Source organism: Cherax quadricarinatus, chromosome 5 (genome assembly GCF_038502225.1).
Source record: "Cherax quadricarinatus isolate ZL_2023a chromosome 5, ASM3850222v1, whole genome shotgun sequence".
NCBI lineage: Eukaryota > Metazoa > Arthropoda > Malacostraca > Decapoda > Parastacidae > Cherax > Cherax quadricarinatus.
The window spans coordinates 52,378,398-52,391,357 of record NC_091296.1 but is presented as its reverse complement, the minus strand read 5'-3'; the positions used below and the strand labels follow the sequence as shown (position 1 = coordinate 52,391,357).

The following is a 12,960-nucleotide window of genomic DNA, read 5'->3' as shown; positions in this document are numbered from 1 at the left end:
CCTGCGTCCACAGCATCCCAGGCTGTTTTAAGTCGCATGTTCAGCTTCACCTGTATGTTGATGCTGTTGTTTCTGCTGAGCATGGCTATTTCAGGATGACAGAGATGAGTTTTGTGGTGTTTTCATGTCCAAGGTGGTAGAGTCCATCCTGGGCTCCACGTGTGCGTATGGGTGAGGATGGGAGGCAGCGGATCCTCGCCTCTCCTTATGTCACTACGCTCCCACCATCACCACTCACTACTACCCACTCCCTCTATGCTGTTTCCCTGAATTCCGTGTAAATTCCTGGCTAGAACTGTCATGTGTCCCTTAGTTCTATCGCTAGGGCACTCAGCTCACACATTGAGGTCCAGAGTTCGAATCTCCTCCGGTACGGCTGGAAAACATTAGGGACGTATTTCCATAAGGCACCTAATTTACCCATCAATAAAATGGGTACCTGGGAGTTAGTCGACTGGTGTGGGTTCGCATCCTGGGACAAAATTGACCTAATTTGCCCGAAATGCTCTGCATAACAAGGGACTTTCTGTGCAGTATTATGTCATTGATGTCAGCTAGGCCTGTATACCTTGTACATGTACTTGTAGTAAATAAAGATATGTGATCAAACCATGCGAGTTACCAGGCGTGTGCATCAAGCCACGGAGTTTACCAAGACGTATGGATCAGCCAGTAGATGTCCGAGCCTTGGGTTATCCATGCCTGATTAAGCCAGATGTGCAAGCCATATGTCTATATGTCTTAGCTACTGTAGCCTGAAGTGGTCTGGTGTGTTTTTCCTGTGTGTTACTGCCCTGAACGCAGCATAACCACACACCCTGTCTCAGAAGTTCTCACTTCCCTCTCTAGCCCATTATTACCCAAGACAATCACCTGTTAGAATAATCACCCATTTAAGTTCCAGACAACACTCACCCCCACGATTCGATAGTCTTAATTCACTCAGCATAACCCCCCCACACACTTACCACTGTTTTATAATTACAGGACACTCAGAACGAACATCATCCCATATTTCCAACTCTTCTTAAAGAGCCATAACAGAACACAAACATAATACAAGAAATATGTATATCTTAGGTATACGACGTGTTCGACTCAATCTTCACAGGAACTTCATTCAAATGAAAAGAGTTAAAAACTGGAACTCACTTCCAGAAGATGCAAAACGTTTCCCTTCAGTCATCTGCTTAAAAAAATCTAGTCAAAAATCACTTCCTAAATCTGACCTAAGCTCTGCTTAAATTAATTATGTTTAAGTCTGGTGAATCATTGACAGACCTGTTGATCCACATCATATTAACATTCATAATGAATTTATCACTATGACTAATCTGTTTCTATTTATGTAAATAACCAAAAATATGTTCTATCTCAGTATTCACTACTACTGATATAACAACTTGAAGCACAGAAGTCATTTATATTAAACCAATAAGGGTAGTAAACTATTCTTATTATATAACTGGCATTAGTTGTAATTTAATTAGTTGTAATTTAATTTCAAGCTGCTCGAAATACTCTGAAAAAGAAGGGACTTTCTATTTAGTAATTTATACACTTCAATTATATTAATTACATCCTGTACCTTACTTTATGGAAATAGTTATCTTTGTCTTGTCTTATATAAATGTTAAACAACGGGAGGGAGAATAAGCAACAGAAGAGCAAAGAGCAGGAAGACTAATACAGCGATAGTAAATAACAGGAGAGAAATTTCACAACAGGAGAGTAAACAACGGCAGTAAACGGAGTGGATGGAGGGGGGAGGGGTACAACAAGTAATGTGAACAGGATACTGACCAGTATTCACGTGCTTGGTAATGGTAAGTTATACACCGCTGACTCACACACTTTACTACACTCAATACACTTATCTCACTCTGTATTACTCATACACCATAAATATTGTTATATTCATGGGAAAGCGGTGAACCCCTATGGATCATACAGGTGTATCTGCCTTGTGTTGCCAGAACAGTTATTGCGAACCCAGATCATCCTGTGAGTGATGGTTCAAAAAACGGATCACAATGCGAGACTCCACCAGGCATAGTCTCTAACATTTTTAAGACATCATTCATTTAAGATATCACAAATATATTAATCTACCTATTACAAAATTCGGGTACGATACAAAAAAATGTTCCAATACTTCATCATCGTTACCAGTTAAAACACTGGCTATTTACTACCGTACAGTTTCCTTTAATGACAGTTCGTTCATCTAGCCGCTGCAGAATGTGAACACAAATCACAATAATTTCAGATATTTTACCATTAACAGTGAAGTGACTTACCATTTCTTGTATGGATTTTTCGGGCGTCTCTAAATGGTTGGATGTTTGAAGACTCTAAGATAATGTGTTCCACCCTGTGACCTTGTGTCAGTCCAAACACACTTTACACTGCATGCCACTGACACCTCCAAACAAACTGTGCTGCCAGACATGCTCATAGCCAAGTCTCAGGTTAGCGGTGGCAATGTCTTGTTATTGTTTTTCCTTAGACATATTTTACATGACACATTTAATTATCACAGTCAGCGGATTTGCTAGTTCTTGTAGTTTCTTTAAACCCATTTTTCAGTATTTTGCCAACCATGTCATTTTAAAGCTTTTATTCAGGTCATAATTAGCTCTATCTCGCTACACTATACCTCAGTGGAGAGGTATGGTGTGGCGCTACTTTGCCTCAGATGGGTGACTGAAGTAGATGGTTGGTATTCGTGAGTGGAAGTGGATGACTGGGGCTTGCTGGTTGAATTGGGCTGCTTACGCCATGATAATTATACTCATTACTCACCCTACTCACTTAAAACAAACACTCATCCCTCAACTTACTCACACCCCAAAATACACTCATTTCTCACCCTACTCACTCACACCACACAGCTTACACTAATCCCTCACCCTACCCAGGTGCATTGCATCAGGTTTTACCAGCAAGTATGCTGGACAGACACATACTATATACTAGACCTACAGTACAGGTAAGGTGTTGGTCGAGTAAAGCTCTATCAAGTCACAAGAGGAGCGTCGCGACAGAACTTTATGTACTGGTGAAGTGAGTAGTAAGGTCAAGTTCGGTGTTAGGCAACATCCGTGGCGGTGATGCCCGTGAGAGGGGCGTTACATGTACATACATGGGAAGGCGCTGTACGTACGTATGGGGCGGCGTTGTTTGTACGTGGGAGGAGGCGTCAACAGTACGTGGGAGGCGGCGCTGCTTGTACGTAGCAGGCGACGTCATCTGTGCTTCAGCACATCCGCTGAAGAGACCTCAGTTTGGAGGTCGAAACATTCACAGGAACTTTCTTTCCTGGTCGTGACTTCACGTTGGTTGTTTCCTCCCATTACTTTGTGATGTTATATATATATATTTTTTTTCACTTTCTATATGACAGGTACGTACAGCTGCTGGTATATGAGACCCCTCAAGGAAGGTTCCTTGATGTTGGTGAGGGGCTCTTGATTTAGGGAATTGGATCTGTGCTCCAGTTCCCCGAATTAAGCCTGAATGCCTTCCACATCCCCCCCCCCAGGCGCTGTATAATCCTCCGGGTTTAGCGCTTCCCCCTTGATTATAATAATAATAATAATAATGGTATATGAGAGATAGGTAGTAACAGGTGTTGGTATGACAGGTAGTGACCGGTGTTGGTACCTATAATATACCTTGGATAAGTTTCGAGAGCTTTCTTACTCCCAGAACCCGATCCTGAGCTAGGCTTGCCTGGTGCTTGCCTGATCAACCAGACTGTTGCTGATGGTGGTCCGCTGCCCTACGTATCCATTACAACCTAGTTGAGCTGGTATTTGTCCAGTTTCCTCTTGAAGACTCCTACACTAGTTCCAGCAGTGTTGCTGATATCTTCTGCTAAGATGATAAATAGTCTGAGGCCACGAACGTTCATCCAGTGTTCCCTCACTGTGCTCACTGTACCCCTGCTTTTCACTGGGTTTATGTTGCACTTTCATATCTCTCACTCCATTATACTGTCTTGGCAGTGTGCAGATTTGGAACAAGACCCTCAAGTCCTTCCAGGTATATATTATCATGTATTTCTCTCTCCTCCTGGCTGCCGTGATATGCTTATTGAAGTCTTTGAAACCATGGTCAGCTGACATAATTCCTCCCAGGTCTTTCACGTGTTTCTTTCGTTCTGTTTGGTGATGCTCTTGGGTTTTGTATACATAGGGTCACTTTTGAGTTCTTCATTCTTTCTATATTCAAGAAGCTTGAACTTGATTTCTTGTATAGTTAACATTCGTGTACCTATTATTATAAGACGATCCTCTCTATTTAATGTTCATGCGAATAACTCTGTTCAATTTATTGTACATCCTTTTAGTGTAATTGATTTTCACACAGTTGAGTTACTAAGCTGTTTTAATTTTAAAGGTTATAATCATGACTGATTTCTACTGTAACTTACAGCTAGGCTTTAAATATTATGATATTACAAGGATCTCAGTGGAAATAAGTCGCTTTGTCTGACTTTTGGTTTACCCTGGGTAATATACACATATGTTAGTTAAGATCGCCCGTCTGCAATTGTTTGCAGTACGTTACTAATATATGAAAATTGAACTTACGTGTATCTGAACCTAAATAAACTTACTTGAACGTCATGTTGTTCTCAACTGAACACTGGAAAGCCTTGATTATATCTTTCTGTATTTTTTTCCGTGTTTTGTGTTGAAATTATTTTCATGCTTATTTTGGTATCATCCGCAAATGATGATACTAAACTGTGGCGAGTGTGATTTTCTTTCTATCAATGTCTGCTATGAGGATAAGAAACAGTAGAGGTTCCAGGAGAGGACAGTAGGGTACTGAGCTTTTCACTTTGCTAATCCTGGATTTTGCTTTGTTTTCTATTATTCTTTATGTTCTATCTATAAGTTCAATGCTAATATTTAACAGCATCAGAAACCTATGCTGCACGCTGTGTCGTAAGGATTATTAAGTGGAATGATGGTGCATGCAACTCACTGGACTGTTATACGTAGTACATTGAGCGTATACGTGGTAGGAATCCCAGACTGCGGTCTAATGTCCTTTCATGAGGGCGTACCATACCTACTTGGGGGCAGACACCACTCCCACGAGCCCTCCTAGGGCGGGGAAGGTGCCAGAGCCAGAGCTTGGTACCACCCCTGCTTACAAGACTGCCATTCCCACGTGCCCCCTTGGGGCGGGGAAGATGGTAGACCAGAGGCCTATCTTCTCCCTACGAGCCCCGTGCGGGCGGGGAATGGGGCTGGGCCCGGGGACAGTTGGTCCGAGAGGATGAGGAGATACTTGTACCTCCTCCCATGGCAGACATAGATCTCAGACACTCCCAAGATAGGGAGCCAAGGCCAGGTCACCATCTGGAAAAGACCCAGGCCGGGAGAGTACCGGCGAATCAAGGAGGAGCAGGAGACTCGGCTTTACGGCTGGGGCAGCGTCATAGCAAGGTTCAGACTATGCTGACATAACAGTATTTGAAGTCTGTGGCATCACGGCTAGCGTACTTGAAATACTGTAGCATCTGCGCTACTCCTTTCGCGTGTGCTGACGAATAGGAGGCTTTTGTATGCGATACAGGGACAACTTTCTCGGATGGCGCAGCCACCGAAATACTTCTTCTTCTTCTTCTTCTTCTTCTTCTTCTTCTTCTTCTTCTTCTTCTTCTTCTTCTTCTTCTTTTATTAAAACGTGCATTCGTCCAGCACGGGTCATTCAACGCCGAGAATTGTCATTAATAAACAATTACATGTGTGTACTCACTCGGAACAAAATCTAGGCTTGGCTTTCTCCATTTTCTCCGCTTTTTTTTAACTATGAACTTCTAATACTAGGAACTTCTGGTACGAGAAACATCTGGCACTAAGAACCTCTGCTGGTTGGTTAGTTAATGGGGTTTAAAGCTTACCGATTACACGATGGTCATTACTTCCAGTCAATAATACTTGAATTCCTAAAATAGAGATTAAAGTCTCGGCATATTTACACTGAGTATATATCCTGTAGTTCATTAACTAATGGTGTTTAAAGTCTACACGAGGGTCATTAATTAAGGCTGTATGTCACCTGTTCACTACCAGACAAGAATACATTAATTCCCAAAGTAATTGAATTCACCTCCGAGTGTATACAGTGAGAGCCTCAACCCCTTGCTGCATATAAATATGTATATATATATATATATATATATATATATATATATATATATATATATATATATATATATATATATATATATATATATATATATATATATATATATATATATATATATGTCGTGCCGAATAGGCAGAACTTGCGATCTTGGCTTAAATAGCAACGCTCATCTTGGCATATAGGACAAGTGAAAATTTGTGTATGCAATAATTTCGCCAAAATCATTTTGAACCTAACGAAAAAAATATATTTCACTGTGTTTGTTTAGTATTAAATTATTATAAACAAATCTAAAATATATTTAGTTGGGTTAGGCTAAAATAAATTGTTCTTGTTATAATAAGGTTAGGTAAGTTTTCTAAGTTCCTTTTGGTGCAAAATTAAAATTTTTTACATTAACATTAATCAAAAAAATATATCTTTAAACTTATAAGAGAAAATTTTAGAAAGGACTTAATTTTAAATAAGTTCTTGCTAATTGACCAGTATTATATATTCGGCACGACATATATATATACATATATATATATATATATATATATATATATATACATATGTATATATATATATACATATGTATATATATATATATGTATATGTATATGTCGTGCCGAATAGGCAGAACTTGCGATCTTGGCTTAAATAGCAACGCTCATCTTGGCATATAGGACAAGTGAAAATTTGTGTATGCAATAATTTCGCCAAAATCATTCTGAACCTAACGAAAAAAAATGTATTTGATTGTGTTTGTTTAGTACTAAATTATTGTAAACGTATTTAAAATATATTTAGTTGGGTTAGGCTAAAATAAATTGCTCTTGTTATAATAAGGTTAGGTAAGTTTTCTAAGATTCTTTTGGTGAAAAATTTAAAATTTTTACATTAACATTAATGAAAAAAATATATCTTTAAACGTATAAGAGAAAATTTCAGAAAGGACTTAATTTTAAATGAGTTCTTGCTAAATGACCAGTTTTACATATTCGGCACGACATATATATATATATATATATATATATATATATATATATATATATATATATATATATATATATATATATATATATATATATATATATATAAGAACATAAGAACATAAGAAAGGAGGAACACTGCAGCAGGCCTGTTGGCCCATACTAGGCAGGTCCTTTACAATTCATCCCACTAACAAAACATTTGCCGAATCCAATTTTCAATGCTACCCAAGAAATAAGCTCCGATGTGCAAGTCCCACTCAAATCCAACCCCTCCCACTCATGTACTTATCCAACCTAAATTTGAAACTACCCAAAGTCCTAGCCTCAATAACCCAACTAGGTAGACTGTTCCACTCATCAACTACCCTATTTCCAAACCAATACTTTCCTATGTCCTTTCTAAATCTAAACTTATCTAATTTAAATCCATTACTGTGGGTTCTCTCTTGGAGAGATATCCTCAAGACCTTGTTAATATCCCCTTATATATATATATATATATATATATATATATATATATATATATATATATATATATATATATATATATATATATATATATATCATTAGTGTGTCCTCGCCATCACATTATCTTTCTCCGTATTGCTGTGGTCAGGCGTGTGCCGGACATTACCACACTGGGATAAGTCTCTCATATTCCGTCAGTACCCGGCCAGCCGATCTCAAGGTCAGCACTGCTGAGGTTGTGTGTGTTGTCGTGTCTGTACGAGTACCACTGGTTGTGGTTGTTGTTGTCGTTTTTGCCATTATTGTTTAGTTGTTTTCGTTCAATGCTTTGTTGATTTTGTTGTTGTTTTAGGTTAGGTAAGGTTTGTCAGGAAATAGGACAAGTGTTTCTTGATGCGGGTCATAGTCATATGACGACACGCAGCTGGAGCTTTTGGTCATCTGACCAAGGCCTCCCGCTGGCTTACCGGTCCATCCCTATAAAAATTAATGGTTATAATTATAACCATGGAGTGTTTGCTGTTTTAGCTGTTGCTGCAGTATTAGTTGCTGTTGTTTTCGTTTCAGTTGTTGCAGTTATTTTCGTTTCTTTTGTTATTTTTTTGTTGTTGCTGCTGTTGTTGTGGTTCTTATTTTTTGTTGTAGTTACTGTTGTTGTTGTTATTGATGAGGTAAATGAAAACTCTTACCGTAAGTGAACTTTGTCTGTAATACTCTCATCTAGTTGCATACGTTTATATTTAACCTCTGGTTCTAGATATCTCTAACATTAACAGCCTGTGGTTCTAGATATCTCTAACATTAACAGCCTGTGGTACTAGATATCTCTAACGTTAAGAACCTCTGGTACTCGATACCTCTAACGTTAAGAGCCTCTGGTGCTAGATATCTCTAACATTAAGAACCTCTGATACTAAGGAAAATCTGGGACCCTTATTGAATTATCCCTACTACTATGTTTCCATTCAGTGCTAAAGGTAATCGATTTGTGGTCGCTCGCGCCAAGTTTCTCTGTAATCTCTAGATTATTAATAAGGGTATCCTTGTTTGCCAGAACTATATCAAGCAGGTTATTTCTTCTAGTTGGTTCTGTCACAAACTGCTTTAAAAATGTTATAGAACTATTTCTTGGAAGTCATTTGACTCTAGATTCTAGTTAAGTCTCCTAGAATTCCTACGTTGTCGTACCATGGATGTAGCCTTAATAATTTCCTCCCAAATTAGTCTTCCTTGATTTCTATCAAGGACAGTATATCACTACTAAAATTAATGTCCCTTTCTAAGTTAGGGGGTCGGTATATTACACCTAAAATAAATTTTTCTTATCAGTCTAGAAATTCTACCCAACAGATTATGTGTCTAATCCATCGATTTTTATACATGTTTTTGTGCAACAATTCATATTTTATCGGACAAATATAGCTACCCCACCCGCCTTTCCGTTATTTTTATCTATATATATGTAACCAAACGTAATATGTTCATCTCATTTCTGGCACTTCTGTTTGAATAAAATATTTTAGGATTATTTTTCGTCTTTGCCTTTTCCCTTTCATCTTCTTTTCACAGTTTCTGTTGTAATTATCTTCACCCGAACTTAAATGATGAAAGTTACTCCTAAAATCCACATTATAACAAGCCTGATAATTTAAACAGCTCAAATCGCTGGTTTTAGAATTCATCCCCCCCCCCACAAAAGCTCATACCACTATTTCTAGTTTAAAGTCCTAACAGCTCCCTTCACTGCACTGGCCATTCCCCCCACACCTGTCCTAGATCAGCGAACCCCATTCCTAGCATGCATGTTATTTATGTCATAGAAGATATCTCAGTTGTCTATGAATGGTACTGCAATTCCTTAGTGTTTGTCCAACAAGCAATTAACACCAAGTGGCCTGGACAACCATTCGCTTCTAACTCCTCTCCTCGGCAAAATGCAACATACTAGAGAGTGCCCTATCTCCTTAATTATTTCTATCAATGACCTATACCTGCTAATCAGGTCCTCACTCCTACGTCTGCCAACATCGTCGTCTCCAGCACTGAGACAAGTAATAGGATTTCTCCCATCACTTTTCATGATGTTGTCAAGACAGATAACAATATCCTGCATCCCAGCCCCAGGAAAACCCACTCTCGTCCTTCTCTACCTATCTCTAGGACAAAACCCTCCCTGTCATAAACTTTATCTGACTGTTCCCGACTAAAACAATGTTATCTTTACTGGCGGTGTTCATCGTAATGTTTGCAATGGTCTTCGTTGGGATGTCCTGTGTGTACCCACCTATTTGTAGTTGCAGGGCTCAAGTCAGCTCCTGGCTATGTGTGTGTGTGTGTTTTGACACGTACACACACTGTCTTTGTTGTCTGACAAAGTATCAGCCTGAGAATTGGTCTGTAGGTTTATAAAAAAAATCGATGCTGCCTTAAAGCAAGTTTTAAGGAAAAAGAATAGCATCGCCACACGTATTTACGAGCAAATTTAATTAACAGACATCAAGGGGAAAACCAAACGAGAAAAAACAACCACGTCAGCAATAGTACTTTATTCTTTCAAAATTTCCCAAACACCATTGATGGAAGTGTTTACGCAAGTTGCCACTGGTTGACATGTGTGCTCAGCAGCCACAGAACCCACAAAGAAATCCAGTAAGTGTCGCTAGGCTTTATTGTTTACGTCTGAAGCTTCTAGTGATATCATTGAGTCATATCCTGTAGGTTCCTTGCCTCTTCTTACTCCTGCCCTTGTTCAAGACTCTCAGTGACACGCTGGCTCGATACTAAGACACACGGTGACAGCACTCAAGCACTTCATCTATTCCTTATCGTGAACTCGAAGTTAGTGTTGTCTTACCTCTGCTTAAAGTTAAACGCATCGGCTAATTAATGTGTATTCATTGAGAGGACTCGAGTTTGTAAAGAATCGCCATGGGATCTGTACGGTCAAGTGTTTTCATCTTGAGTTTGGCGTTGTGTGGGGTATTGTGGACTTCCAAACCTGTGAGTTGTTTACCCTTACAGACTGATCACAACATCACTACTTCCCTGCCAGGCTTTCCTCCAGGCAATATTCCCACTACCATTACTGTCTTGCCAGGCTCTGCCCCAGGGAATGATCAAAACATTACTACTTCCCTGCCAATCTCTGCATCAAAGGATGAGACTGACTATTCTGACAACTCCGTCTCCGGTCTGGTACTGAACACTCAGGACGTGATGCAGAAAGTGAGGAATAAGGAAGAATGTACAGTCCTCAACACTACGGAAAATATGTTTGGTCTACAGACAGTCAAGGAATTTAATGAAAAATCTCTCACCTTCTTCATCCGCCCCAAGTCATCTTTCAAAAAGCTGGTGTTCAGAATAAAACTGGGAACTGTACTAAAATTCTTCGACACAGAGGAGGCAATAGACATTCACAATTCTGACCTGGTACACTCCATATCGGAGCCATGGACTAGCATTGACGTGAAGTATTACATGAAATCGTCCATCGGGCTCAAGTACCATGCTCTGAATGTAACTGTCGGCAATACAACACTCTCCCTTGTGTCGCACTACAACTGGTTCATATACAACTACAAAGGTTTCGTCATTTCTGCAGAAGGAGGAGCTCATGTTCTTTTCAATTGCCTACCGATAGATCTTCAGGAACTTACCCAACAAGCTTCGTCATATAACGGAGTGTGGCTAATGGCTGGGCTCTTTATAACAGCCGCGATCCTGCTGGTGGCACTCTTCTTCGTTTGGCTGTCCCTCCGGTGCCGCAAGAGGAGCCACAAGGCACAAGCTCCCTTGTCATCCCTGGTAAATCGAAGTCTTTACTTATTATTAGTTTATCTTGCACGCTACTTGTACTCTCATCTTCAATATGCAAGTTAATTCTCAATTAAAATCTACTTTTTCTTAATAATTTGGCTGAGGCAAAAATCTAAAAAAAAAATATTATATTCGCTGTACCGTAAAAGTTCTCAGGCCTGAAACGTCACTAATTGCTCTTGGTTATTGCAGGTTTATGAAGAATTTGATGAGGAAGTTCTGGAGAAAATTCGCCAAAAAGTCGAGACTCTGCGAAGTGGTAAATCTCAGAGCGACCTGAGGTACACGGGAGTCGTGTCTTATGAGGCAAGTAGGGAGAACCCTTACGTGATGAGCACAACCCTGCTGCAGGATAGTGAAAAGCAGAAGGAAGTGAGCGAGGAGGAGGAGAGACATGTGTATCAAAACGTGTTCGCTGGGAGACCCATTCCTGCCCCTAGGTTCATCAAGGAGACGCCTAGGGTCGAGCCGCAGTACCATAACATGCTCTCAATCTCCAGCATCTGCAGAGAAGCAGATGATGAGTGTCCTTCTGTAGATGAGTCGCCTGGTGAATCAGAGGGGATTTACCAGAATCCAACATCCATCCTAATCTGTCGAGCTGAGGAAGTCGACATGCGCCACACCGAGAAAGTAACCACTGACGCAGCAAGAGAGGAGAGATGACTCACTCAAGAGGAATAATCAAAAGCCTCAGCTACCCCTATCTCTATCTCAATCTATCTTTCTGCCTTTTTCTCTCACATTCTATCCCTATCTTAACATATAACTTCGCTTCCGTCTTCTCGTTGCAGCATCTTCCAATGAAGACTACAAAAAAAAAAAAAAAAGTGGAAAGATTTGCTAAGATGGTTTCTGAATACCTCCTTGTTAATCCCTAGAGCGGGTATTCACAGTCAGCTCATCAGCAGTATTGCCTCTGTTGACCCACAACAGAGAATCTCTTCTGTTGAGTTTACATTCCTGTCGCACAGAGACGTCAGCTCAAACATGAGATCCGAGGCTCCTCCATTCGTACAGTTTATCTTATTTCTGGTTTAGAAAGACACGTGAGCAAACACTACGACATATTTATTAGAAAACGTTTCGGTTCTGTGACCTTGACCAAGTGATCGACGTCCCAGAACCGAAACGTTTTCTAATAAATATGTCGTAGTGTTTGCTCACGTGTCCTTCTGAAGAAATTTATCAGTATTTATTACCAAGATTTATACCAGTCTTATCTCTAAATGAACTTTGTTGTGTTTCTTCAGAATATATATTTTTATTACTGATCATTCCATTATCAGCTTATGAGTGAATAATAATACTTTCACATGAAAGGTTTATATATATATATATATATATATATATATATATATATATATATATATATATATATATATATATATATATATATATATATATATATATGAGTGTATTGTCATTATCATCAAATCTGTACATATAGAAATAATTGTAGAAAGAGAAAAAAATATATATTTATATATTTAATTTTCATTTGCATCCTTGTTCTATTGTTTTG

The 12,960-nt window shown here is 39.2% G+C and overlaps 1 protein-coding gene across 1 annotated transcript; it reads left to right on the top strand.

The window, feature by feature from the left end:
* The first annotated feature begins 10,283 nt into the window (after positions 1-10,283).
* Positions 10,284-12,753, top strand: LOC128684645 (uncharacterized). Its single transcript, XM_053770925.2, has 2 exons — positions 10,284-11,423; positions 11,628-12,753. The coding sequence occupies exons 1-2, from the start codon at positions 10,545-10,547 to the stop codon at positions 12,099-12,101; spliced, it is 1,353 nt and encodes a 450-aa protein (XP_053626900.1). The 5' UTR covers positions 10,284-10,544; the 3' UTR covers positions 12,102-12,753.
* Positions 12,754-12,960: the final 207 nt, after the last annotated feature.